The 26,241-nt window shown below is 50.2% G+C and overlaps 1 protein-coding gene and 1 pseudogene across 2 annotated transcripts; both read left to right on the top strand.

Annotated features, from left to right (window-relative positions):
- The first annotated feature begins 660 nt into the window (after positions 1–660).
- LOC122097389 overlaps positions 661–26,241 on the top strand; it is a 64,312-nt pseudogene continuing 38,731 nt past the window's right edge.
- On the top strand, positions 733–9,357 carry LOC122097388 (cytochrome P450 2F2-like). 2 transcript variants are annotated; one of them, XM_042667844.1, is made up of 10 exons: positions 733–835; positions 1,727–1,916; positions 2,008–2,170; positions 2,677–2,826; positions 4,108–4,268; positions 5,051–5,230; positions 5,587–5,728; positions 6,462–6,649; positions 7,177–7,318; positions 8,835–9,357. In XM_042667844.1, the coding sequence occupies exons 2-10, from the start codon at positions 1,746–1,748 to the stop codon at positions 9,014–9,016; spliced, it is 1,479 nt and encodes a 492-aa protein (XP_042523778.1). In that variant the 5' UTR covers positions 733–835; positions 1,727–1,745; the 3' UTR covers positions 9,017–9,357. The 2 variants fall into 2 exon arrangements, with proteins under 2 accessions (XP_042523778.1, XP_042523777.1); XM_042667843.1 differs by having other exon boundaries at positions 1,654–1,916.

Here is a 26,241-nt window from a genome sequence, read left to right as displayed (position 1 = left end):
AGATAGATAGATAGATAGATAGATAGATATGAATATGTATGAATGTGTATGTATATATATATGTATGGTATATATATGTATGTATATTTAAGCATATATACATATACTTAAATATGTATATAAGAATATAAAGAAGCAGGAAGGGCTGGGCATATGGTTTAGTGTACAGTGTTTGCCTAGCATGCATGAAGCCCTGGGTTCAATTCATCCATACCACAAAAACAGAAAAAGCTGGAAGTGGCGCTGTGGCTCAAGTGGTAGAGTGCTAGCCTTGAGCAAAAAGAAGCTCAGGGACAGTGCCCAGACCCTGAGTTCAGGTGTCAGGAATGGCAATAAACAAATAGAAGGAAGAAGAGGAGGAGAGGAAAAAGGAGAGAGCTATGGGAACTCAGCCCCCTAGACACAAGAAAGTCCCAGGGAAGAAATCACCTTCCCCCAGGTCTCTGACCAGTAAGTCGCAGAATTGGCCTTAAACCCAGAGAAATAAAAAACTGAAGTATCCAAAAATGCTGCATGAACTCAGGCTGGCTCTGTCTGTGGTCACACCCAACAACCACCCCCCCCTAGAACCCAGCCTAGAGCAGAAGCCTTCGCCCTGATCAGGGACAAAAATCTGCATTGACCTCGGCTGGGAGAGCACAGCTCAGTCTGCAGCCTAAAGGCCCCAGGTGAAGGAGGGTTCCTGGGCTGTGGTCCCCACCCCCAGGACTGCTGGTCCAGGGCACGGTGGGGAGGTGGGCGGGGCTGGGGTAGGGCAAAGGAGGGGTGCAGATAAAAACAATCTGAGAAGTCACCACAGCCCAGATCACCCAGGTACCTCCGCTGTGCACAGCAGGTAAGGGGAGGGGTGTGGAGGAGGAGGGATGACTCTGCAAAGCTAAGGCTGTGGGTTCCATATCTCCCTCTCCCCAAACCTACCTGCCAGCTTCTAGGGGAATGGAGATGTCTCTGGGTCTGTGTTCTGTCTCTGTGGCTCTTTTTTGTCTAAGTCAGTCTTTGCCTCTCTCCTTTCTCTCCCTACCCCCCACTCTCTCTTCTTTTCCCTTTCTGTTTTGCAGTGTCTATCTCTTTGGGCGTTGTTTTTTTCTGTTTTCTGTTTTTCTTGTTTGGGACACAAAGCCTGCTTCCTCCTGTGGTTGTAGTTGTTGATTTAAATAACTATACCTCGCTGTCTCCTCATCTCCATCTCTTCTGTCTCTCTCATCTCTAAATCTGATTATGCCTCTTTCTCTAGTCTATGTTAGCCTCTCTTTCTGAGTTTCTCTCTCTCTCTCTTTCTCTCTCTCTCTCTCTCTCTAAATCTGGTTCAATCCTGTGTTTTGATTTACCTAATCTCTGTGTTTGTGTACCTTTACATCTTGTTATGGAGTGGGTACATTTATAGATAGGAAAATGCATAGATGGAGAGTGAGACAGAGAGACAGACAGACAGACAGACAGACAGACATCTAAGAACACAGATATATCTCCAGGTTTCTGTCCGTGTCTCTCATCCACATTCCTGTCTCTCTGTATTTGGAACATCTCAGCCTCTATTTTTTGCCCCATACTCCTGCTCTTCACTCCCCTTCGCCCTTCTCTCCTCTCCTCTGGCTTCTCCCTGTCTCTGCTTCTTTCTATCTCCCTGCTCTCTCCACCTGCCCCCATTGCCAGGACCTGAGGAAGGAAGACTCCAGAAGGAGAGAGGACTGAGAGGCCCCTACTCTCATCTCCCTTTGCTTTCCAGACCCAGCAGCTGCCTGGGCATGGACAGTGTGGGCACCGCGGTGCTGCTCCTGCTGCTGGCCGGCATCTACCTGCTCCTGTCCTTTGGCTTTCGCAGCAAGGGCCGGCTGCCCCCGGGCCCCAGGCCTCTCCCCATTCTGGGGAACCTGCTGCAGCTCCGCTCCCAAGATTTGCTAACCTCACTCACCAAGGTGCAGGGATGAGGCCTTGGGGGAACGGGATGGGGCCGGGGAGGGGGAGGGGGAGGGGGAAGAGCCCCCTGTGACCTCCTTCCATCCTCAGCTGAGCAAGGAATATGGCTCCATGTACACCGTGTACCTGGGGCCCAGGAGAGTCGTGGTACTCAGCGGTTACCAAACAGTGAAGGAGGCGCTGGTGGACCAGGGGGAGGAGTTCAGTGGCCGTGGAGATTACCCAGTGTTTTTCAACTTTACTAAGGGCAATGGTAAGCCTCCTCCCTTCTCCACCATTCCCTAAGCTTCTCCTCCCCACCCCCGTCACTCCAGAACCTTGAATGGCACCGCCATCCCAATCCCCATCACTATCCAACTCCAGTTTTGTGCTTAAGACAGGTGCTCTACCACATGAGCCAAGCTCCACTTCTGGCTTTTTTGTGGTTCATTAGACATAAAAGTCTCCCAGACTTTCCTACCCAGGCTGGCTTTGAACCATGATCCTCAGATCTCAGCCTCCTGAGTAGCTAGGATGACAGGTGAGAGCCACCAATATCCAGCAGTCATGGGGTCCTTAAAGAAATAGTCAGAATGTTCAGAATTGGATAAAGGAAAGCCCACGGCCCCGTGAAAACTCCAAGAAAACAACCTGGCTCAGCCTGGAGGGTTAGGGATGGTTCCCTGGAAAGAGACTCAGTCTCCCTTCCAGCAAACACCAGGAAAAGGGGGATTCAGGGACTGAGTTGTCCACTGAGCTAAGCACTGCTCCTCTCCCCAGGCATCGCTTTCTCCAATGGAGAACGGTGGAAGGCCCTGAGAAAGTTCTCTGTCCAGATACTACGGAACTTTGGGATGGGAAAGAGAAGCATTGAGGAGCGGATCCTGGAGGAAAGCAGCTTCCTGTTGGAGTCCCTGCAGAATACACAAGGTCAGAGTGGAGAGGGTTCTTAATGAATGCAGCCTGCACCCCTAACCCACACCCATCCTTCTTAGTAGGCACTGTGGTGAATGCAAAACTTCTGAAGGGGCCTTACTTGCCTCGTTATCAGAATAGCGCCCCTAGAGGAGGGTCCACTTATGACCAAGATTTCAGGCATGAGTCACCAGCACCTGGCTCTCCCATAATTATTCTTTTCTTTTCTTTTTTTAACTTTCTTTTTTATTCTCTTCATTCTTTTTTTTTGTGTGTGTGGGGGGGGGATCGGTCACGGGGCTTGAACTCAGAGCCTGGTACTGTCCCTGAGCTCTTTTGCTCAAGGCTGGTGTTCTAGCACTTTGAGCCACAGTGCTGCTTTTGGCTCTTTCTGTGATTAATTGGAAATAAGAGTCTCATGACTTTCCTGCCCAGGCTCCCTCTGAACTGTGATACTCAGATCTCAGCCTCTTAAGTAACTAGGATTACAGGCATGAGCCACCAGCACCTGGCTCTACCATTCTTTATCACATCTGCAAAGTCACTTTTACTATGAGAAACAAGACAGTCTATTCACAGGTTGTAGTGAAGGAGACATCAATGTTTTGGTGGGGGGAGGGGAGCATTATTCTACAGTCTCCTAATCGGTCAGATCTTATCAGGAGTTTCCACCCTTGAACATTGACATCTTCTAACAGCCTCACAAAGAGGCAGGGCACTGCCATGAAGCCCATTTTACAGAAGAGAAAAGTTTCAGAGAAAGATTCATTCTGGCCCAGGTGACCTCAGGACTAAGGAGAGCCCAAATCAACCTTCAAATTCAAATTAAGTCCCTTTAACTGCAGACTGGGCTGGGACTGGTGGCTCTGTTGAGATGGGTTCCTCTGCTCTTGTTGGGTGTGGTCTGTTTGGTTGTCGGAGGTTTTGAGGATTGTGTTCCTGTGTGTGGGTAAGTGTGTGCACTGTGAGATTGCTGCTGTGTTCTGTGAAGTCTGATCATCTGGAATGGGCTGTGTGGTCTCAGGCACAGCCTGTTTTGTTGGTATCGTCTTGTTGAGATTTGCAGAATGTCGTGGTTTTCAGATGCCCAGTGTGTTGCCAGATATTTTCTGGGTCTGGTATATGGCTTGTATGCTGGGTGGCCATGTGGGTGCTGTAAGATGTGGACTGGGTCAATGGTTGCATGCCAGCGTGGCAATTCCAGCTGAGGTTGCATGGGTTTGGGGGCCTTGGGTGGCGTGGGGTGTCTTCCCAAATCCACGCCTCCCACCTTCTCCCGCCTTCTCCACGCTTCAGGCGAGCCCTTCGACCCAGTGTTCGTGCTGAGCCGCTCCGTGTCCAACATCATCTGTTCTGTGATCTTCGGCCACCGTTTCGATTACAGCGACGAGCGTTTGCTGGCCATTATCCGCTTCATCAATGACAACTTCCAGATCATGAGCAGCTCCTGGGGCGAGGTCAGTCAGCAGAGTGAGAGATGGGAGAGAGCTGCGCTGGGGCTGGGGTGGGAGGGGGTGTGGTTCCCGGTATTTAAACACAAATTGGAAATAGCCAGCAGAGAAGGGACCACCAAAGAACAGGTCTCGCCACGCCCCCACTGGCCACGCCCTTGGAGAAGGGACTTCCCCTAGCCCAGGCACCCCACCCCTATTCTTATCTAACTGCTCCTATATGACCATGCCCACTAGAGAAGGGCCAGCCCTGATTCAATCTGGACACCCCTGTTTTGTGTGGCCACGCCCCCTTTGACCACGCCCCCTTCGCGGACCCAGTAGGGACACCCAGTTCTTATTTGGCCACACCCCTCTGCAGAAGAAACCTTAACTAACCCAGTCTACCAACTCGCCAGCTCTGCCACCCACATCCCTAAAGTGGCTTAAAGCTCTTCATTTACCCGATGTCCTCTTCCCCTAACTTCATCCATTTCCCCCCAAAATACCATCCTAACGCTGTTGGTTAACTCATGCCTGTAATTTTAGTACTCAGCAGGTTGACATCTGAGAAATCCAGTTCAAAGCTAGCCTAGACCAAAAAAGTCTATGAGACTCGTATTTCTCCTTAACCAACCAAATAGCCAAAAAGAAGTGTGTTGAAGTGGTAGAGAGCTAACTTTGAGCGTAGAAGTTCAGGGACAGTGTCCAGGGCCTGAGTTCAAGACCCAGGGGAGGCAGCAGGCACAAGAAAGAAAAGACAACTCTGCCTGCTCCTCCAAGCCCTTCCAACTATCCCCACTCCCCAGCTATATAACATCTTCCCGGGTCTTCTGGACTGGCTGCCTGTGGGATCGCACCAACGAATGTTCCAGAACTTCAGAGGTATGAAAGATCTGATCGCTCGCAGCGTCCGCGAACACCAGGCTACCCTAGACCCCGACAATCCCCGGGACTTCATCGATTGTTTCCTCACCAAGATGGCACAGGTAATCCTCGGCTTAGAGATCACACCTGTAGTCTAGCCTGAAACCAACCCTCTTGCTACCCTGACATCAAACTTCCAGGGATCCCAGATTAGGCAAAGGCTGGGGGCCTTGGCTCTGCTGAGAGCACCAACTAACAGCTCATTAAGACCTTGCCACTGCCCAGTTCATCCTGGAGCCTGAGGCTGAGATTTTCTCTATCTGGTCTTTGCACCTCCCCAAACCGCCCCCCCCCACCCATCTTCCTGGAAAGGGAACCAGGGAATGAGCCAACCTGGCACCCAGCAGCATTGGCGGCACCGGTTGGGGAATGGGATCCCCTGGCCCTGGCCTGTACCGTCATGTGTCAACCTCTGCAGGAGAAGAAGGACCCGCTCACCCACTTCCAAATGGACACCCTGCTGATGACCACACATAACCTCCTTTTCGGTGGCACCGAGACAGTGGGCACCACGCTGCGCCATGCCTTCCTCATACTAATGAAATACCCCAAAATTCAAGGTGCTGCCCCCCTGCCAGCTGGCCCTGAGTCCTATCCACATAGCGCTAACGCCTGAGGTGGCCCAGCCAGCCCTTAGGGGTCCACACCTGCTACCAAGGATCCTACCCGCGCTGCAGGGGTCCCCCCTATGACCACTTTTCTAGGTCCTCCCGCAGCCCTGCCCAAAGCCACGCCCCCAATCCTGGCCCAGAACACGCCCCTCACCACGCCCACATGTCCCATGTAAAGCCACACCCCTAACCACGCCCCTGACCACCCCTCCAACCATATCTCCCAATTGATGCCTGTGGCCACATACCCAATCCATCTCTCCAGCCGGGCCCCTAACTACACCTCCCAAGGCCCCACCTTGGAGCAAGTCCAAGACACAACCCCCCCCCCATTGTCTTACCTCATCCACAAAGCCCTGTCTGCAACTCCCAACTCTGGGGTCCAGCCTCTGGGTAGATCCCCAAGTTTCTTTCCCGCCCCACCCAATACACACACATGCGTGCACCATCCAACCACTGTGCCCATCAATCAACCAGCCCTGGAAGCCCCGCCCAGAATCCCAGGTGCACCGGAAGTCCCACCCACAAAGCATGCCACTGGCCCCGGGCTCCTACCTGCATTTTGCACTCACTCGCATTTGCACACACTCACCCACACACACACTGCCGCAGTAGCCCCCCTCGTGCACCTTGCACAAGCCTGGTGCCCAGCCGCTCCCCGCCTTCCCTCCTCTGCCTCCAGCCCGCGTGCAGGAAGAGATCGACGCCGTGGTGGGCCGCTCGCGACAGCCCACGCTGGAGGACCGCGCGGCCATGCCCTACACCGACGCCGTGATCCACGAGGTGCAGCGCTTCGCTGACGTCATCCCCATGAACCTGCCGCACCGCGTCATCAAGGACACGGCCTTCCGCGGCTTCCTGATACCCAAGGTGTGCTGGGCACCTGGCCCACGACTTCCCGCGCTTACAGCTGGCCGTGGGCTCCCTAGGACATGGCCACCAGTGCCCTAAGGCCTTAGCAAGGAAGCATCCCAAGCCCTAGCATTGCACCTCTCAGATCCTTAAATCTACAACTTCAGCCTCTTCCCAGGACCCCATCTCACACCAGAGTGCACTAGGGCCTGTCCTTAATCGCACACCCCTTTCCTGTCCTAGACCTCCTTCTTGGGGCTCATCTTTCCAATCCACAGGGTTTGGGACTTAATCCTAGTAGCCCAAAACCCTATCCTCAGAATTCTCCCCTCCCCAGGAATTCAACATCTGCTTACACAAGGCAAAGGGGTGAAGGCCCCATTCCTTCCTCAGACACCACCACACACACCAGCCTCACTGGGAACCCCAGCTGAAGATGGAGTCCAGTGCCCTACCCTCACCCCCTTTCAAAGTCCCCAGGAATTCCAGGTCTGTAAAGTGGAAATGTCAGCTTGCACAACACTGACCCCTCCTGTTCTGTACAGGGCACAGACATCATCACCCTCCTTAACACCGTGCACTATGACCCCAGCCAGTTCAAGACACCCCTGGAGTTCAATCCTGATCATTTCCTAGACGCCAATCAGTCCTTCAAGAAGAGTCCAGCCTTCATGCCCTTCTCAGCTGGTAAGCCCATGAGTCAGTCTCCAAACCTTAGGGTTTTTGTTGTTTGTTGTTACCATTGGTGTTGTTTTGGTGGTGGTTTGTGGGGGCGGGGGGGGGAGGGGTTGAACCAAAATTTAAACTCAGGTCCTTTGTTCTCACTTGGTCTTACCTCCAACGCTGGCCCTCTACCACTTGAGATCCACTTCCAGCTTTTTGCTGGTTAACGGGAGATAAGAGTTTTAAGGGACACTGGTGGCTCACTCCTGTAATCCTATCTACTCAGGAGACTGAGTCTGAGGATCACGGTTCAAAGCCAGCCAGAGTAGAAAAGTCCATGAGACTCTTATCTCCAATTAATCACCAGAAAACCAGAAGTGGGGCTGTGGCTCAAGTGATAGAGCACTTGCCTTGAGCTGAAGAGCTGAGGGGAAGTGCCCAGGCCCAGAATTCAAGCCCCACAACTGACAAAAGAGAGAGGGGAGAGGGAAGGAGGGAGGGAAAGAGAGAGAGAGAAAGAGAGAGAGAGAGTGCTTTATGGACTTTCCTGCTCTGGCTGGCTTTGAAACAGGATCCTCAGATCTCAGCCTCTTGAGTAGCTAAGATTACAGACAGAGCCACCAGCACCTGTCTCAGCCCTAGTTCTAATTTCACTCCATAAACTCTCTTGCTTCTCCATCTCACACCATGCTTATCCCTGAATGCATAGATAGTCACTCTCCCAACTCTAAAGTAACTTAAAAGCTGTGTCTCTACAAGGCACAGTTGAAGTACTGCCAGCTTTGGTGCTTTGTTTTGGCTCATTCCTGCTTTTAGGGGAGAAATCCCCATTTACTCTGTAGCAAGGAGAAAAATAATAAATGACCATATTCAGTAGTGTGTGCCAGACCCTACCTGAGAGGGATTACCAGGAAAGAGGGTGACAGCTGAGCTCACACCCAGAGGGTTTGCATCCCATTTCTGTCCTGCCTGTGTGGACTTGGATTTGTTACTTCTCTTCTCGGAGCCTCAACTCCCACACCCATAAAAAGGCAGATAATAAGTCAGGCCCTGGTGGCTCACACTTGTAATCCTAGCTCTTTAGGAGGCTGAGATCTGGAGGATCCTAGTTTAAAGCCAGCTGTAATTAACCAGCAAATAAGCTGGAAGAAGAGCTGTGGATCAAACAGTAGAGAGCCAGCCTTGTGGGAAAATGGCCACTGACTGCTTCATGGAGCTGAGTTCAAGCCCTAGTCCCAGCACAAGCACACACACACACACACACACACACACACACACACACACACACACACACACACACACACACACACACACACAGAGCTCAGAAATTGTGCCTTTTCCAAGAACACAAAAGTTAGCTCTGACACTATCAACATTTAAACCTGGAACAGCTGTGTTTGAATTTGCACTTGCTCCATTTTCTCCAAGCATCTTTCTACCTCAGGATTTTCTCTGGGAGTTTTAGGGGGAGAGGTGCAGTCCCTCACCCCTCTTAATTCACCTTAATTCATCCTGGCCCTCCCCCTCTCCACCCCTGCAGGACGCAGGCTGTGCCTGGGGGAGCCTTTGGCCAAAATGGAACTCTTCCTCTACTTCACTGCCATCCTGCAGCGTTTCACCTTGCAGCCGCTGGGGGCGCCCGAGGACATCGACCTGACCCCGCTCAGCTCTGGGCTGGGCAATGTACCCAGGCCTTTCAAGTTGCGGGTGCTCCCGCGCTGACACCCCCACACCTGGAAGCCTGGCCTGTGAGCTTGGTGTGGGGTGTCTATCTAGGGGATATTCTGCCTCCTCCAGCGTCATGTTCCCTTTGCCTGTCATCCTACATCCATCCTGTACCTTTATCCACTGTGGGTTCAGAGAGAAATACTTGGGGATGGAAATGCATCTCCTGTGCCCTGGACCTGCACAATGTGTTCTGTGACTTGGCCTTTCCTGGAATTTCCAATCCAATTATCTTTCTAATAGATTCTAACCTGTCTTGGCTGAGTTAAATGACACTGGTATTACCTATCCATGGTCAGAATGGCCATCATTAAGAAAATAAACAATTGGTCACTGGTAGCTCACACTTATAATCCTAGATACTTAGGAGGCTGAGATCTGAAGATCCAGGTTCAAAGCCAGGCTTGTTTGGAAGTCTAAGAGACTCTTTGTTGCCAGTAAACCACCAAAAAAAGCCAAAAGTGGGGGTGAGGTTCAAGTGGTAGAGCACCAGCCTTGGCTGAAAAGGGTCAGGAACAGTACCTAGGCCCTGAATTCAAGCCCCAAGACTGGCACACACACACACACACACACACACACACACACACATACACACCCCACACACCCTAGTAGCAACAGAGGTACCAGAAACCTGAGCCACCAGTGCCTGTCTAGCAATAGATATTGCCACATGAAATAAGAAGTACAAGAAAGAGGAAAGTGTGTGTGTGAGATAGAGAGAGACAGAGACAGAGACAGAGAGCAAGAGAGAGGGAGGGAGAGAGAGGGAGAGAAAGAAAGAAAGAAAGAAAGAAAGAAAGAAAGAAAGAAAGAAAGAAAGAAAGAAAGGAAGAAAGAAAGAAAGAAAGAAAGAAAGAAAGAAAGAAAGAAAGAAAGAAAGAAAGAAAGAAAGAAAGAAAGAAAGAAAGAAGTCTAATAATGTTGTGGTATGGAGATCAAGAAAACTTCTAGAGAGGAGCCTTTACTCCTAGCTACTCAGGGGGCTGAGATCTGAGGGTTGTGATCTGAAGCCAGTCCAAGCAGACAAATATGCAAGACTTATCTCCAGTAAGCCAATAAAAAGCTAGAAGTAGAGGTGTGGCTCAATTGGCAGAGTGCCAACCATGAGCAAAACAAAAATAAATAAATAAATCTAAGCCAAAGCACAAGGTCTTGAACTTAAGTTCTGCTACTGACATTTAAATATAAAAATTTAAAAAGGCAAAAGGGGACTTGGGTGGGGATGTGCTTTCAACTTCTGATATAATTCTGCAACCCACACAATGAACTTTGTGTGTAATTAACACCCTGTGGCAATAGAAAGGAGGAGACTCCTACGGCAGTGGACCAAAGCTTCCTCGTTCAGTGATTTAGAGGAAGAATCTGGAGACAGGGCTTGCCTTGGGTTTTCTACAATCCTTCAGTGCATCACTTCCACTGCTACTGTGACAATCATTATTGTCACCTTACAGGAGAGGAAAAAATTATTGTCAGAGGCGCTGCTGACAGCTTCGGGCCTGAGCCCCACAAGCCTGGCTCTTTCCAGAGCTTTCCAGTTCTACAGGCAATCTGTCTTCCGGGCAGTAACCGAATCTCTCCAGCCCTGTGTGTGTGTCATAATATGGCAGAGTAAACAACTCCCAAATACTTCCAGATTTTCAGTGGGGTTCAGGCTCTGGTACTGGCTGCTTTCACTGCCTGGTGGGACAAGGAGACAGGAGAGGAGCCATTAGTGTCACCTGTCACAAAGTCATAGCACGGTCTGCCATCCCTGAATGCTGGAGCAAGCAGGGAACCTTCGATGTACACAGGGTTCAACTCAGGGCATAGAGAGTCCAGAATGAAGGCTGCAGGCTGTCCAGAATGTGGGGGAAGAGCCAAGAAACAAAGGAAGGAATGAACGAATGCAAGATCAAGGGCCAAAAGTGTCACGAATCTTTGCAGGTCCAAGAAAGAAAGAAAAAGGGAGGGAGAGAGGAAAGGAGGGAGGGAAGAAGTTAGGAAGGAAGGAAGGAAGGAAGGAAGGAAGGAAGGAAGGAAGGAAGGAAGGAAGGAAGGAAGGAAGGAAAGAAGGAAGGAAGGAAGGAAGGAAGGAAGGAAGGAAGGAAGGAAGGAAGGAAGGAGGGAGGGAAGGAGGGAGGGAGGGAGAGAGGGAGAGAGGGAAAAAGAAAAATGGAAGGGGAAGGAAGGCAAGGGAAAGGAATGGGAGGGAGGAGAAGGGAAGGGCAAAGGGACAGAAGGTAGAGGGGACAGAAACAGGGAGAAAGAGAGTGAGAATAAGCACAGATTTATTAGGAGATGGATGGGAGAGAGACAGAGAGGAGAAAGCAATCCAAAGACCCAACACACAATGGAAGAAGAGACACAACTAGTATTCGCACTTGAAATCCCCGTACCCTACCCTGGAAGGCAGAAGCCAAGTGAGATCCCACAGAATCTCAGAGACAAGCAAGCCCTAAGAGATGGAGAAACAACGGATAGCTATGCTATGAAGGACATGGAGCCATGACTCAAACAGTAGAACTACAGCCTTGAGCAAAAGTAAAGCTAAGGAACACAGCCTAGATGCTGAGCTGAATCCCAAGGACACAGAATGCATGTGTGTGTGTGTGTGTGTGTGTGTGTGTGTGTATGTATATATGAAGAATAGGAGGAAGAAGAAGGAGAAGGAGGAGAGCTTTGGAAACCCAGCCCCCTAGACACAAGAAAATCTCAGGGAAGGAAATGGCTTCCCCAAGGTCTCTGACCAGTAAGTTGCAGAATTGGCCTTAAACCCAGAGACATGAAAACCAAAGTATCCAAAATGCCAAAGGAGCCTGGCACAAGTGGCTCACGCCTGCCATCCTAGCTACTCAGGAAGCTGAGATCTGAGGATTGTGGTTCCAAGCCAGCCTGGGCAGGAAAGTCTATAAGGCTCTTATCTCCAATGTAGCACCAGAAAAATGGAAATAGTACCTTGACTCAAAGTGGTGACATGCTAGCCTTGAGCAAAGAGAGCTCAGGCCCTGAGTTCAAGGCCCATGACAAAAAAACAATTGCCAAAGGAACTCAGTGCCGCACGGGATCTGCTCCTGTCCAGGCCAGCTCCCCCCCCCCTCCCCATGGCTGCTGGCCCAGGGCATGGGGGGGAGGTGAGCGGGGACAGGGTAGGGCAAAGGAGGGGTGCAGATAAAAAAAAAAAAACCTGAGGAATTCACCATGCTCCAGATCTCCCAAAGCGACTCAGCTGTACACAGCAGGTAAGGGAGCGGCAAGGGGTGGGGGGAGAGGGCGTGGAGAAGGGTTGATTCCCCAAAGCTAAGACTGTGGGTTCCATATCTCCCTCTCCTAAAACTTACCTGCCAGATTTTGGGTGAATCAAGATGTCTCTGGGTCTGTGTTCTGTCTCTGTGGCTCTTTTTCTTACACTTAGTCTTTTTTTCTTTTCTTTTTTTTTGGGGGGGGGGGTCCGGTCGTGGGGCCTGAACTCTGGGCCTGGGCGCTGTCCCTCAGCTCTTTAACTCAAGGCTAGCGCTCTAACACTTGAGCCACAGCACCACTTCCGGCTTTTTTCTTTTTGCTTATGTGGTGCTGAGGAATCGAACCCAGGGCCTCTGGCATGCAAGGCATGTGCTCTACCACCCAGCTACCTTCCCAGCCCCGGTTTTGAGGGTTCTGATTTTGCTGTTTTTGTTGTTATTGAGAGAACACCTCACTCTGTCTGTGGTTTTTGTCCCCCACCCCCTTTTTTAAGTAATTGTACCTCTCTGTCTCCTTATCTCCATCTCTTCTTTTGTCTTTCTCTAGCTCTAGGTCTGATTCTGCCTCTTTCTGAGACTTTTTTCTCTCTCTCTTGATCTGGCTCAGTCTCTGTGTTTTGATTTGTCTAATCTCTGTGCCTAGAGTTGGTACCTAGATGGATAGAGAGATAAGCAGATACCTAAGAATACATATATAGGCAGATATCTAAGAACAGAGACATGTCTCCAGGTATCTGTCCATGTCTCTCATCCACATTCCTGTCTCTCTGTATTTGGAACATCTCAGCCTCTATTTTTTGCCCCATACTCCTGCTCTTCACTCCCCTCCCCCCTTCTCTCCTCTGGCTTCTCCCTATCTCTGCTTCTTTCTATCTCCTTTCTCTCTCCACCTGGCCCCATTGCCAGGACCTGAGGAAGGAAGACTCCAGAAGGAGAGAGGACTGAGAGGCCCCTAGTCTTATCGCTCCCTTTGCTTTCCAGACCCAGCAGCTGCCTGGGCATGGACGGTGTGGGCACCGTGGTGCTGTTCCTGCTGCTGGCCGGCATCTACCTGCTCCTGTCCTTTGGCTTTCGCAGCAAGGGCCGGCTGCCCCCGGGCCCCAGGCCTCTCCCCACTCTGGGGAACCTGCTGCAGCTCCGCTCCCAAGATGTGCTGACCTCACTCACCAAGGTGCAGGGATGGGGCCTTGGGGGAATGGGATTGGGCGGGGGAGGGGGAGGGGGAAGAGCTCCCTGTGACCTCCTCCTTCCTTCCCAGCTGAGCAAGGAATATGGCTCCATGTATACCATGTATCTGGGGCCCAGGAGAGTTGTGGTACTCAGCGGATATCAAACGGTGAAGGGGGTGCTGGTGGACCGGGGGGTGGGGGTGGAGGAGTTCAGTGGCCGTGGAGATTACCCAGTGTAGAGCACCAGCCTTATCCACAAAAGCTGGAGTTGGATAGTGATGGGGATTGGGATGGAGGTGCCATTCAAAGTTCTGGAGGTGGGGAAAGCTTGGGGAATGGAGGAGAAGGGAGGAGGCTCTACCACTTGAGCCTACTTTTGGCTCTTTTGGTGGTTCATTGGACATAAGATTCTCACAAACTTTCCTGCCCAAGCTGGCTTTGATCCATGATCCTCAGACCTGAGCCTCCTGAGTAGCTAGGATGACAGGCATAAGCACCCAGCATCCACTTCTTTTTTGGACTTTGGTTGTTTGTTTTGCCAGTCCTGGAGCTTGAACTCAGGGCCTGGGTACTGTCCCTGAGTTCTTTTGCTCAAGGCTAGCAGTTTTTTTCTGTGTATGTGGTACAGAGGAATCAACATCAAGGCTTCATACTAGGCAATCACTCTACCACCAAACCACATTCCTAACTCATAAATTTCTTTTTCAAAGGAAACTATGTGGTAAGGACTATTAAGTGACCTTGAACATCTTCTGACATTGAAAAGGCTTAGCAAAGCACTAATGGCTCACATTTCTCTTCCTAGCTACTCTGAAGGCTGAAGATCACAGTTCAAAGCCAGCACAATCAGGAGAATCCGTGAGTATCTCCAACAAACCACCAAAACGAAGTGGAGCTATGACTTAAGTGCCAGCCTGGAGCAAAACAACAACAACAACAACAACAACAAAAAAAACCCTCAACAATGTTGCCCAGGCCCTGAGCACAAGCCTCAGTACATTAAAAGCTCACACTCCAATGGGAAATGCAAGTCAACATGAGACTGCCCAGCAAGATCAGAGATAGGTCAGCCTGGAAGCTAGGAGTGTCTAAAAGAAGTGCAAGAGTTGGGCGTGGTGACTCACACCTGTAATTCTAGCTATTCAGGAAAGTGAAATTTGAGGATCAGGGTTTGAAGGCGGCCTGGGCAAGAAAGTATGTAAGACTCTTATCTTCACTAAACTATGTAGGAAAGGCCACAGTGCCACTGTGGGTCAAGGGTGGATTACTAGCCTTGAGTACAAAGAGATGCAAGGACAGTACCCAGGCCCTGAATTCAAGCCCCAGGAATGACCAAAAAATAAAATTAAATTATAATTTAAAAGTGCTGAAACCAGCTGGGGAAAACCACAGAAAGATTCCTGAAGGAGAAGGAAACTTTCTCCTCCACACCAAGACCTGAAAGATGAAAATATCAAGCCAGTAGCAGGCCAGGGATAAACAGTATTTAGGAAGAAGAATGAGAGAACTTGCAAGAAAGTCTATGGAAAGGCCCAGCATCCAGGCTTGTGCTGGGATGGGCTCCCAGTGATCCTGGGATTATTTTCCTTGATTATCTCTCTTATTTGTGCAGTGATCAACGAGTAACCACCAGCAAAGCTTCCACTGGGCAAAACAAAGGACAGAGTGATGACCAGTATGAGCCCCTGCCCTGGTTTCTGACTAGCATATCACCAGATAGTGAGAAAATCCTTTATGTGTGTCTGTGCCAGTATTGGGGCTTGAACTCAGGGCCTGGGTCCTGTCCCTCAGCTTTTGTGGCTTAAGATTGGCACGTTAACACTTGAGCCACAGCTCTACCTCAGACTTTTTTTTTGAGGTTCATTGCATATAAGAGTCTTGCAGGGACTGGGAAGGTAGCTGAGTGGTAGAGCACTTGCCTTGCATGCACGAGACCCTGGGTTCAATTCCTCAGCACCCACATAAGCAGAAAAAGCCAGAAGTAACACTGTGGCTCAAGTGGTAGAGTACTGGCGAGCCTTGAGCTAAAGAGCTCAGAGACAGCACCCAGGCCCAGAGTTCAGGCGCTATGACTGAGAGAGAGAAAAAAGTATCACAGACTTTCCTGCCCAGGCTGGCTTTCAGTCATGATCTTCAGATTTCAGCCTCCTGAGGAGCTAGGATGACAAGTGGGAGCCATCAGTGCCCTCATGGGGTCCTTAAAGAGTCAGGGTGTCCAGAAGTAGGGAAAGGAAAGCTCAAGGCCCTGTGGAAACTCAAAGAAAACAACCTGGCTCAGCCTGGAGGGTCAGGGATGGTTCCCTGGAAAGAGACTCAGTCTCCCTTCCAGCAAACACCAGGAAAAGGGGGGTTCAGGGGCTGAGTTGTCCACTGAGCTAAGCACTGCTCCTCTCCCCAGGCATCGCTTTCTCCAATGGAGAACGGTGGAAGGCCCTGAGAAAGTTCTCTGTCCAGATACTATGGAACTTTGGGATGGGAAAGAGAAGCATGGAGGAGCGGAACCTGAGGAAGGCAGCTTCCTGTTGGAGTCCCTGCAGAATACACAAGGTCAGAGTGGAGAGGGTTCTTAATGAATGCAGCCTGCACCCCTAACCCACACCCATCCTTCTTAGTAGGCACTGTGGTGAATGCAAAACTTCTGAAGGGGCCTTACTTGCCTCGTTTTGAGAATAGCGCCCCTAGAGGAGGGTCCACTTATGACCAAGATTTCAGGCATGAGTCACCAGCACCTGGCTCTCCCATAATTATTCTTTTCTTTTTTTTTTAATTTTCTTTTTTATTCTCTTCATTCTTTTTTGTGTGTGGGGGGGATCGGTCACGGGGCTTGAACTCAGAGCCTGGTACTGTCCCTGAGCTCTTTTGCTCAAGGCTGGTGTTCTAGCACTTTGAGCACAGTGCGGCTTTTGGCTTTTTCCGTAATTAATTGGAAATAAGAGTCTCATGACTTTCCTGCCCAGGCTCCCTCTGAACTGTGATACTCAGATCTCAGCCTCTTAAGTAACTAGGATTTCAGGCATGAGCCACCAGCACCTGGCTCTCCCCATTGTTTATCACATCTGCAAAGTCACTTTTACTATGAGAAGCAAGATACTCTATTCACGGGTTGTAGGGAAGGGGAAATCGACATTTTGGTGAGAACATACAAGAAAAGGCATGGCGGGACTGAGTCAGGCTGACCTTCTCCAAAGGGGTGCGGCCATGCATGCACTTTAGGCGAGCCCTTTCACCCAGTGTTCGTGCTGAGCCGCTCCGCGGCCAACATCATCTGTTCTGTGATCTTCGGCCACTGGTTCGATGACGACGACAAGTTTGCTGGCCATTATCCGCTTCATCAAGGACAATTTCCAGATCATGAGCAGCCCCTGGGGCGAGGTCAGTCAGCAGAATGAGTTGGGAGAAAGCTGCGCTGGGGGGGGGATGGAGGAGTAGGAAGGTGGGAGTGAGGGCGATGGTTCCCAGGATTAAAACACTATTAGAAATAGCCCACAGAGAATAACCAACATTGAGCCTTTGGGCCACGCCCCCATCTGACCACGCCCTTCGAAGAGGAGATGTGTATTGGTCCGGCCTGGCCACGCCTATGCATGGCCACACCCCTTTGGGCGTGGTCAGCCAGACTCAGCCCTGACAAGACACGCCTCTAACCCTACCTAGGATGCCCCAGGCCCTGCCTCTGAGCAAGTCCAAAACACAATTCCCCCCTCCATTGTCTTGCTCTACCCACAAAGCCCTGTCCGCCCTCCCCACCTTCCTAAGCCCAGCCTCTGGATGGATCCAGCCTCATCCAGGGCCCTCACACGCGCGCACTGTCCACGGTACCCATCAGCCAACCAGCCAGGTCCTGGAGGCCCCGCCCAGCACCCCAGCAGCAGCCGGAAGTCCCACCCCCAGAGCCCCACCCTGCCCCTCCCCGCCTTCCCTCCTCTGCCTCCAGCCCGCGTGCAGGAAGAGATCGACGCTCACGACAGCCCAAGCTGGAGGACCGCGCGGCCACGCCCTACGCCGACGCCGTGATCCACGAGGGGCGGTGCTTCGCTGACGTCATCCCCATGAACCTACCGCACCGGGTCATCAAGGACACGGCCTTCCGCGGCTTCCTGACACCCAAGGTGTGCTAGGCACCTGGCCCACGACTTCCCGCGCTTACAGCTGGCCGTGGGCTCCCTAGGACATGGCCACCAGTGCCCTAAGGCCTTAGCAAGGAAGCATCCCAAGCCCTAGCATTGCACCTCTCAGATCCTTAAATCTACAACTTCAGCCTCTTCCCAGGACCCCATCTCACACCAGCGTGCACTGGGGCCTATCCTTAATCGCACACCCCTTTCCTGTCCTAGACCTCCTTCTTGGGGCTCATCTTTCCAATCCACAGGGTTTGGGACTTAATCCTAGTAGCCCAAAACCCTATCCTCAGAATTCTCCCCTTCCCAGGAATCAGACATCTGCTTACACAAGGCAAAGGGGTGAAGGCCCCATTCCTTCCTCAGACACCACCACACACACCAGCATCACTGGGAACCCCAGATGAAGATGGAGTTCAGTGTCCTACCCTCACCTCCTTTACAACTCCCCAGGAATTCCAGGTCTGTAAAGTGGAAATGTCAGCTTGCACAACACTAACCCCTCCACATCCACACAGGGCACCGACATCATCACCCCCCTTAACACTGTACACTACGACCCCAGCCAGTTCAAGACACCCCAGGAGTTCAATCCTGAGCATTTTCTAGATGCCAATCAGGCCTTCAAGAAGAGTCCAGCCTTCAGGCCCTTCTCAGCTGGTGAGCCCATGAGTCAGTCTTCCAAGCCTTAGGGGTGTTGTTGTTGTTGTTGTTTATGTGTGTGCCAGTAAGTGGAGATTAAACTCAAAGCCTTGTGTTCTCACATAGTTTTCCCCCTAAAACTGGCATTCTACAACTTGAGCCACAGCTCCACTTTCAGCTTTTTGCTGGTTAGTTGGAGATAAGAGTTTCATGGACTTTCCTTCTCTGGCTGGCTTTGACACACAGTCCTCAGATCTCATCCTCCAGAGTAGCTACAGCTCAGACATAGAGTTCTAATTTCACTCCATAATCTCCCTTGCCTCTTCATCCCACGCCACGCTTATCTTTGAATGCAGATAGTCATCTCACAACTCTAAGGTAACTTAAAATCTCTGCCATTAGGTGGCCCCCTTGAAGTACTGCTAGCTTTTGTGCTTTATTTGAGCTCAATCACTATAGCATGGAGAACAATCGTAAATGACGATATTGACTAGTATGTGCCAGTGGCTGTTTGAGAGGGATTACCAGGGAAGTGGCTAAGAGCTGGGCTCACAGCTGATCGCCCAAAAGGTTTGCACCCCACCCCTGTGTGATTTTGGATTTGTTGCTTCCCTTCTCTGAACCTCAACTCCCACCCCCATAAAAATGCAGATAATAAGTCAGGCCCTGGTGGCTCATGCTTGTAATCCTAGATACTTAGGAAGCTAAGATCTGAAGTTTCACAGTTTGAAACCAGCTAAGGCAGGAAAGTCCATCAGACTCTTAGCTGTAATTAACCAGCAAAGCAAGCTAAAGGAGAGATGTGGTTCAAGTAGTAGAGAGCCATCCTTGCTCAGAAAAGGCAACTGATCACTCCCAGGAGCTGAGTTCAAGCCCTAGGCACACACACACACACACACACACACACACACACACACACGTGTGCATGCACACACATACACAAAATGCCCAGAAATTATGACTTGTCCAAGAGTAGAAAAATTAGCTCTGACTGTCAAGATTTGAACCTGGGACAGTTGTGTTTGAATTTGCATTTGCTCCATTTTCTCCAAGTATCTTCCTATCCCAGGATTTTCCCTCTGAGAGTTTGAGAGGCAAAGTGCAGTCTCTCACCCCTTTAACTTACCTTATTAACTCCTCCTGGCCCTTCCCTCCCCACCCCTGCAGGACGCAGGCTGTGCCTGGGGGAGCCTTTGGCCAAAATGGAACTCTTCCTCTACTTCACTACCATCCTGCAGCGTTTCACCTTGCAGCCGCTGGGGGCGCCCGAGGACATCGACCTGACCCCGCTCAGCTCTGGGCTGGGCAATGTACCCAGGCCTTTCAAGTTGCGGGTGCTCCCGCGCTGACACCCCCACACCTGGAAGCCTGGCCTGTGAGCTTGGTAGTGAGTGTCTAACTAGGGAATGTTCTATCTTTCTCCTCCACCGTCACTTTCCCTTTGCCTGTCATCCTACATCCATTCCATACCTTTATGCACTGGGAGTTCAGAGAGAAATATTGGGGATGGAAACACAACTCTGTGCCGTAGACCTGCACGATGTGTTCTGTGAATTTCCCTTTCCTGGAATTGCTGTACCATTCCCAAACAAATTATCTTTTCTTTGCCCTTTTTTGTTTGTTTATTTTTATTGGTTGTGGGGCTTGAGCTTAGAGTCTGGGCACTGTCTCTGAGCACTTGCTCAAGGCTAGTGCTCTACCACTTGAGCCACAGCACCACTTCCAGTTTTAGAATGGCTAATTGGATATTAGAGTCTAATGGGGACTTTTTTCCCAAGGCTGGCTTTGAAACACAATCCTGGGCTGGGAAGGTGACTCAGTGGTAGAGTGCTTGCCTTGCTTGCATGAGGCCCTGGGTTGAGTTCCTCAGTACCACATAAGCAGAAAAAGCTGGAAGTGGCACTGTGGCTCAAGTGGTAGAACCCTAGCCTTGAGCTGAAAAGCTGAGGGACAGCGCCCAGGCCCAGAGTTCAGGCCCCATGACCGACAAGACATCATCATCATCACCACCACCACCATCATCATCATAACAATAAAATAAAATAAACACAATCCTTAGATCTCAGGCTCCTGAGTAGCTAGGATAACAGACCCGAGCCACCAGCACCCAGCTACGTTATCTTAATAATGATTCTAACCTGTCTTAGCTGAATTAAATGACACTGCATTGCCTAGCAATTGTCAGAATGGCTGTCATTAAGAAAACAAACTCTACACTGGTGGCCCCCCACACCTGTAATTCTAGCTACTCAGGAGGCTGAGATCTGAGGATTCTTGGTTCAGGTTCAAAGCCAGACTGGTTCAGAAAGCTGCAAAACTCTTATCTCCAATGAACCACCAAAAAAGCCAGAAGTAGAGTGTGCCTCAAGTGGTAGAGCACCATCCTTGAGTGAAAAAGGTCAAGGACAGCACCCAAGCACCAAGTTCAAGCCCAAAGTCTGATACACACACACAGACACACACACACAGACACACACACACACACACACACACACACACAGACACACAAACACACACACACACACACACACACACACACCCTAGTAGCCCTGTGCCACCAGTGCCTGGCTTGCAATAGATATTGTCACATGAAATAAGTATAAGAAAGGGGGAAGAGAGAGAGAGAGAGAGAAAGAGAGACAGAGAGAGAGGTGTAATAATGTTACTGTGGTATACAGATCAAGAAAACTTCTAGAGAGGAGCCTATACTCCTAGCTACTCAGGGGGCTGAGATTTGAGGATCATGGTTTGAAGCCAGTCCAAGCAGACAAATCTGAAAGAGTCTTAACATCTTTTTTAATTTTTTATTTATTTTTCTGTGTTTATATGGTACCAAGGAATCGAATCCGGAGCTTCATGTATGCTAGGCAAGCACTCTATCACTAAGCCACATTCCTTGTCCCAAAATCTGAAAGACTTATCTCCAATGAATCAACAAAAAAGCTCGAAGTAGAGGTGCAGCCCAAAAGGCAGAGTGCCAGCCATGAATAAAACAAAAATAAATAACTCTAAACCAAAGCACAAGGTCCTGAATTCAAGTCTTCGTACTGAGATTGAAAAGTGAAAGGAAAGCAGCAGAGCTCTCTGGTCTACACCAACAAGGACCCACCAACTCGAACATGGGCCCTCTCCCAGCAGCAGGGGACTGTGGGAATCAGACCCCTGTTTGAGTCTGGGGAGGGGGGCATCCACCACCTCTGACCCCCACGCATACACACACATCAGCACCTTGTTGTTTCCCAAGATGGTGGGAGCTAGTCCTGTGGTGGACTCTGTTCCCAATTCCCACTGGGCTTCTGTGCGGTCAGCCAGGCTGGCTAGCCAGGCTGGGTACCCAGCACTTGTGAAGCGATCCCCTATGTGGCACTGGGCATCTGGAGCCCCATATGGGCAACTCTAGGGAGGTGGGGTCTTCCTGCTTTTCCCTATCCCCAGCCAGTGGCAGGGACTCCCATGAGTTCCCAGAGACCCCCCCCACACACACACCACATGGGTCAGCTGCATCTCCATAGTGGTTTCTTCACCCTTCACGATGCCTGAAATGTTCTTCATTGCTAAGCCGGTGTCTCTTCCCACATCCAAACTTCCTTGGGCCCTCCCTTGTGGAAATGCCCCCCCTTGCTTTACACCAAGCCTTTTTGCCCACAGACCTCCCCACTTCCTCTCAAAATGTCCTCCCAGGAGAAGGAGAAGCAAGCAGTTTCCAGAAACCCAAAATGGTGAGTCAGGACCCTACTGGAGGTATGGCGGAGGACTATGGCCCCGCCCTGGGTCCCTCAGGTCTTCCTCCCCCAAGAAGCATTCTCAGAGGGAATGGATGGACAGACAGGCTGGGAGAACCAAGGCCAGGCCCAACATGGACATCGCATCTTGGAGCCCAACATATGTAGGGAAGAACCATCCACCCATTTGCCTCCACCCTCTGGAGAAGTCTAGAGTGGTCCCACCTCCTGCCATCAGAGGACAGGTTGGGTCTGGTAAGATCTCTGCACTAGGCAGCTGCCTAAGTTTTTGCCTTGGTATTCCCCATCAATTTCATACTCTCCTCACTCTGCAGTCAGATGAATGTCACCCTTAATCTGTGCCCCACAACCCGGGCCAAGGTGGGGCCTTCAAAGGAGGTGAGGAGATCCTATGGCAGGTCCTAGGGACAGATGCCCCAAGCCAAAGGTCTAAGCCCAGATAGGCAGTAGATGCTCATGGCAAGTGGGAGGAAGAGGGTGTATGCACGCAGCAGAGGGGGCTGTTCTCTGTCCAGGTGTCCCCACAAGGCCACTAAAAGCCCAAAGATTTGTGCATCACCAACTGATCATTGTAGATAAAGTGCATCTGCTTTAAAAAAAAAAATTAAACAAAAAAATCAAGAGATTTGTTTTGTTTTATTTTGGGTCCAGTAGTGGGCCTGAACTCTGAGCCTGGGCGATGCCACTCAGCTCTTCAGCTCAAGGCTAGCGCTCTACCACTTGAGCCACAGCACCACTTCCAGCTTTTTTTTTTTTTTACTTATGGGTACTGAGGAATCAAACCCAGGGCCTCAAGCATGCAAGGCAAATGCTCTACCACTGAGCCACCTTCCCAGCCCAAATCAAGAGATTTGAATGAGCATATAATTTCAACTCCTGAGATAATACTGCAACCCACACAATTATGCTGGTGTGTAATTTCTACCCTGTGGCAATAGAAAGGAAGACTTCTACAGGAGGGGAAGGAAGCTTCTTGGTTCACTGATTTAGAGGGAGAACTTGAACACAGAGCCCTAGCTCCACTTCCTCTTTTCTGATGGTTCACTGAGGAGAAGAGTCTCATGGATTTTTTGCTCAGGATGCCTTTGAACCATGAGCCTCAGACCTCAGCCTCCTGAGTAGCTAGAATGTCAGGCATGAACAATCAACACACGGCTTCAGACTACAAATTTGGAGATAGAGTTTGCCTTGGTCTTTCTACAATCCTTCAGTGCATCACTTCTACTATTGATACCATCATTATTGTCATCTTGCAGGAGAGAAAAAATTACCGTCAGAGGCTCTGACTGACAGCTTCAGGCCTGAGCTCCACGGGCCTGGCTCTCTCCAGAACCTTCTAGTTCTACAGGCAGACCAGTGTAGTTAGTGCAAAGTAACTGAATCTCTCAAGCCCTGTGTGTGTCGTAATATGGCAGAGTAAGCAACTCCCAAATACTTCCAGATTTTTAATGGAGGTTTAGGTTCTGGTACTGGCTGCTTTCACTGCCTGGTGGGACAAGGAGACAGGAGAGGAGCCATTAGTGTCATGTGTCACATTTCATAACAAACAAGGTCATATCATGTTCTACCATTTCCAAACACTGGAGCAGATGGTGGACCTTTGACTTTCACAGTGTTCAACTCAGGGCATAAAAAAGCATGAACCTTTGCTAGCTGCCCAGAATGGAAAGAGAGATGGGAGGGAGGGAAGGAGGGAGGGAGTTAGGGAGGGAGGGAGGGAGGGAAAGAAAGAAAGAAAGAAAGAAGGAGGGAGGGAGAGGGAGGAAGAAAGAGAAGGAAAGGTAGGAAGGAAGGTAGGAAGGAAGGAAGGAAGGAAGGAAGGAAGGAAGGAAGGAAGGAAGGAAGGAAGGAAGGAAGGAAGGCGGAGGGAGGGCACAAAAGGGAGAAAAAGAAAAGGAGAGCTAGGGAAGAAGATAGGGAAGGAAGGAAGGAAAAAGGGAGGGAGGAAGGGAGAGAGGGAGGAAAATGGAAGGAAAGGGAAGGAGGACAAGAGAAAGGAAGGAAAGGGAAGATGGAGAGGGAGGGAGGAAGAGAGAGAGAGAACACTGTGAGGCGCCTGCCATATGGTTCAGGAAGAAATAATTTATTGTGGCAAGAGCAAACTGCAAGTCTGCATGAGATAGAGGCATGTGGAGAGAGAAGAGAAGAGGGAGGGGACTGTGGGTGAGTGAAATTATATGGGGAAAGACGGGAAACGGGACCACCGCAGATACAGAAGTGATCTCAGAGCCAGGGGAACCTCTCATTGTCCGAAGGAGGCATGACCAGCTTGTTCAGGAAGTGACCTCAAAGCCGAGCACCGTTGGCTCACGCCTATAATCCTAGCTACTCAGGAGGCTGAGATCTGAATATCGTGGTTCAAAGCCAGCCTAGGCAGGAAAGTCGGTGAAACTCTTATCTCCAATAAATCACCAGAAAACGGGAAGTGGCGCTATAGCTCAAGAGGTAGAGCGCTAGCCTTGAGCTGAAGAGCTGAGGGACAGCAACCAAGCCCAGAGTTCAAGCCCCACGACCGAAAAAAAAAAAAAAAAGGAAGTGACCTCAGCAGATGAGGAGGTGACCTCAGAATCTGGGGTCCATTGCTGACTCACAGTCAGGTGGTTGACAGTGATTTCTGGTAAGGCCTTGCACTATCTTTCACAAGGAAGAAGGGGGAGGGGCTGTTCTCATAGACAGACCTAACATTCCAGCATTTCCATAGTTATAAAGGGGTACCAACTCTCCCTACTTCCTGCTGGCAAGGGGTGGAGATGTTGTCCAGTCCTGGAGAAGGAAGCAGTAATCATTCCTGGGTGGTGGACACATGTATGGGTCTTTGGATGAAATCTGAATCTTATGAGGCACAGGCTGAGCAATAAGAAAACAAATACAAGAGGTCACACAAATAGAAGGAAGGGCATCCATTCATTCGGGGTGCAAAAGAAAAAATTGGATGACATGTCTAGTTCCTATCTCCTGTGTTCCAGGCAGTCCTGGAGTTGGCAGAAAATGTCCCTAGTTACTTGTGAATAACATCTGGCCACTGGGTAGGGAGAGCACAGTCAGAAGCTGGGGATGAATTGGAGTTAAGAGCCCAGGGGGAGGCCTTAGGAGATGTCTGAATTACAAAGATTGGAGACCCAGGAGGATCCACAGGCAAACTGTCCCGAGTCTAAGACTCACTATAAGTTCCTGTCCATTTAGAAGAAAGACAGGTATGAACATTAGATAGGCATGCTTATTAAGTATTTCCTTTTGATCTCCCAGCTCTGGTTAACTTTGTAAGGGCAAGCACAAAATGACTCCATTTAAAATGTGACACCATCCCGTTTTACTCCTCTCCATGACCTTGTTGCCAGGAGTAGCGTGGGGTGGGGGCGCAGGTACTCGTGGTTGGAATGGTTTGTTCCAGTTGGCATCTCTTTTGTTAGTCACAGGACTTGAACTCAGGGCCTGGGCACTGTTCTTGAGCTCTTTTACTCAAGGTTAGTACTCTACCACTTTGAGTCACAGGGCCACTTCAGCATTCTGCTGGTTAATTAGAGTTAAGAGTCTTGCAGGGATTTTTCAGCTCAAGCTGGCCTCAAACTGCAATCCTCATGGGCTGGGAAGTTGGCTCAGTGGTAGAGTGCTTGCCTTGTATGCATGAGGCCCTGGGTTCTATTCCTCAGCACCACATAAGCAAAAAGAAAAAAGCTGAAAATGGCGCTGTGGCTCAAGTGGTAGAGCGCTAGCCTTAAGCTGAAGAGGTGAGGGACAGCACCTAGGCCCAGAGTTCAGGCCCCACAACCGGACCCTCCCCCCCCCCCCCAAAAAAAGCCAGTCTAGGGAAGTAAAGTCCATTTGACTCTTATCTCCAATCAACTACCAAAAAGCTGGAAATGGAGCTGTGGCTCTATTGGTACAGCATTAGATTTGATGAAAAAGCTCAGGGACAGCACCCAGACCCTGAGTTCAAGCCCCAGTACCAGACCAAAAAAAGAGCATATGTTGAAGCTCCTTTGAACAAGGGATATTCATATGAATCACTGTTCTTTGGGGGACATGTAGGTAATTGTGGGTGAAGCTTGGTGAACAGAGAGAGAGGGAGTGAAGGAGGACAGAAGGTGCTCATACAGTGGAGTCTAGCTTGTGGATCCAGGCTGCAGGGTAAAGCTGGGTAGGGATTTTTGGTGGAAGGAGAAAGGTGAGTCTAGAGATTGAGTTCTAAGCAGAAAAACCAGCTATCATTCAATGCCTGAGTGCATGGCTGAGTGCAACAAGACCATGCAGCTCAAAGCCTTTGACAGCAGCCAAGTCCCAGGCAGCTTTACGCAAATTGCTGAGGGGTTTCCACTGTTCATTCTTTGTTTT

The sequence above is a fragment of the Dipodomys spectabilis genome, unplaced genomic scaffold (assembly GCF_019054845.1).
Source record: "Dipodomys spectabilis isolate Male_0828 unplaced genomic scaffold, ASM1905484v1 ptg000422l, whole genome shotgun sequence".
NCBI lineage: Eukaryota > Metazoa > Chordata > Mammalia > Rodentia > Heteromyidae > Dipodomys > Dipodomys spectabilis.
The sequence above is the reverse complement of the archived record's forward strand: the minus strand, read 5'-3'. Positions and strand labels throughout refer to the sequence as shown.

Coding starts and splice junctions, on each gene's coding strand:
- LOC122097388 (XM_042667844.1), top strand. CDS start 1,746: ATGGACAGTGTGGGCACCGCGGTGCTGCTCCTGCTGCTGGCCGGCATC. Junction 2,827..4,107: donor GTCCCTGCAGAATACACAAG/GTCAGAGTGGAG, acceptor TCCACGCTTCAG/GCGAGCCCTTCGACCCAGTG. Junction 7,319..8,834: donor CTTCATGCCCTTCTCAGCTG/GTAAGCCCATGA, acceptor CCACCCCTGCAG/GACGCAGGCTGTGCCTGGGG.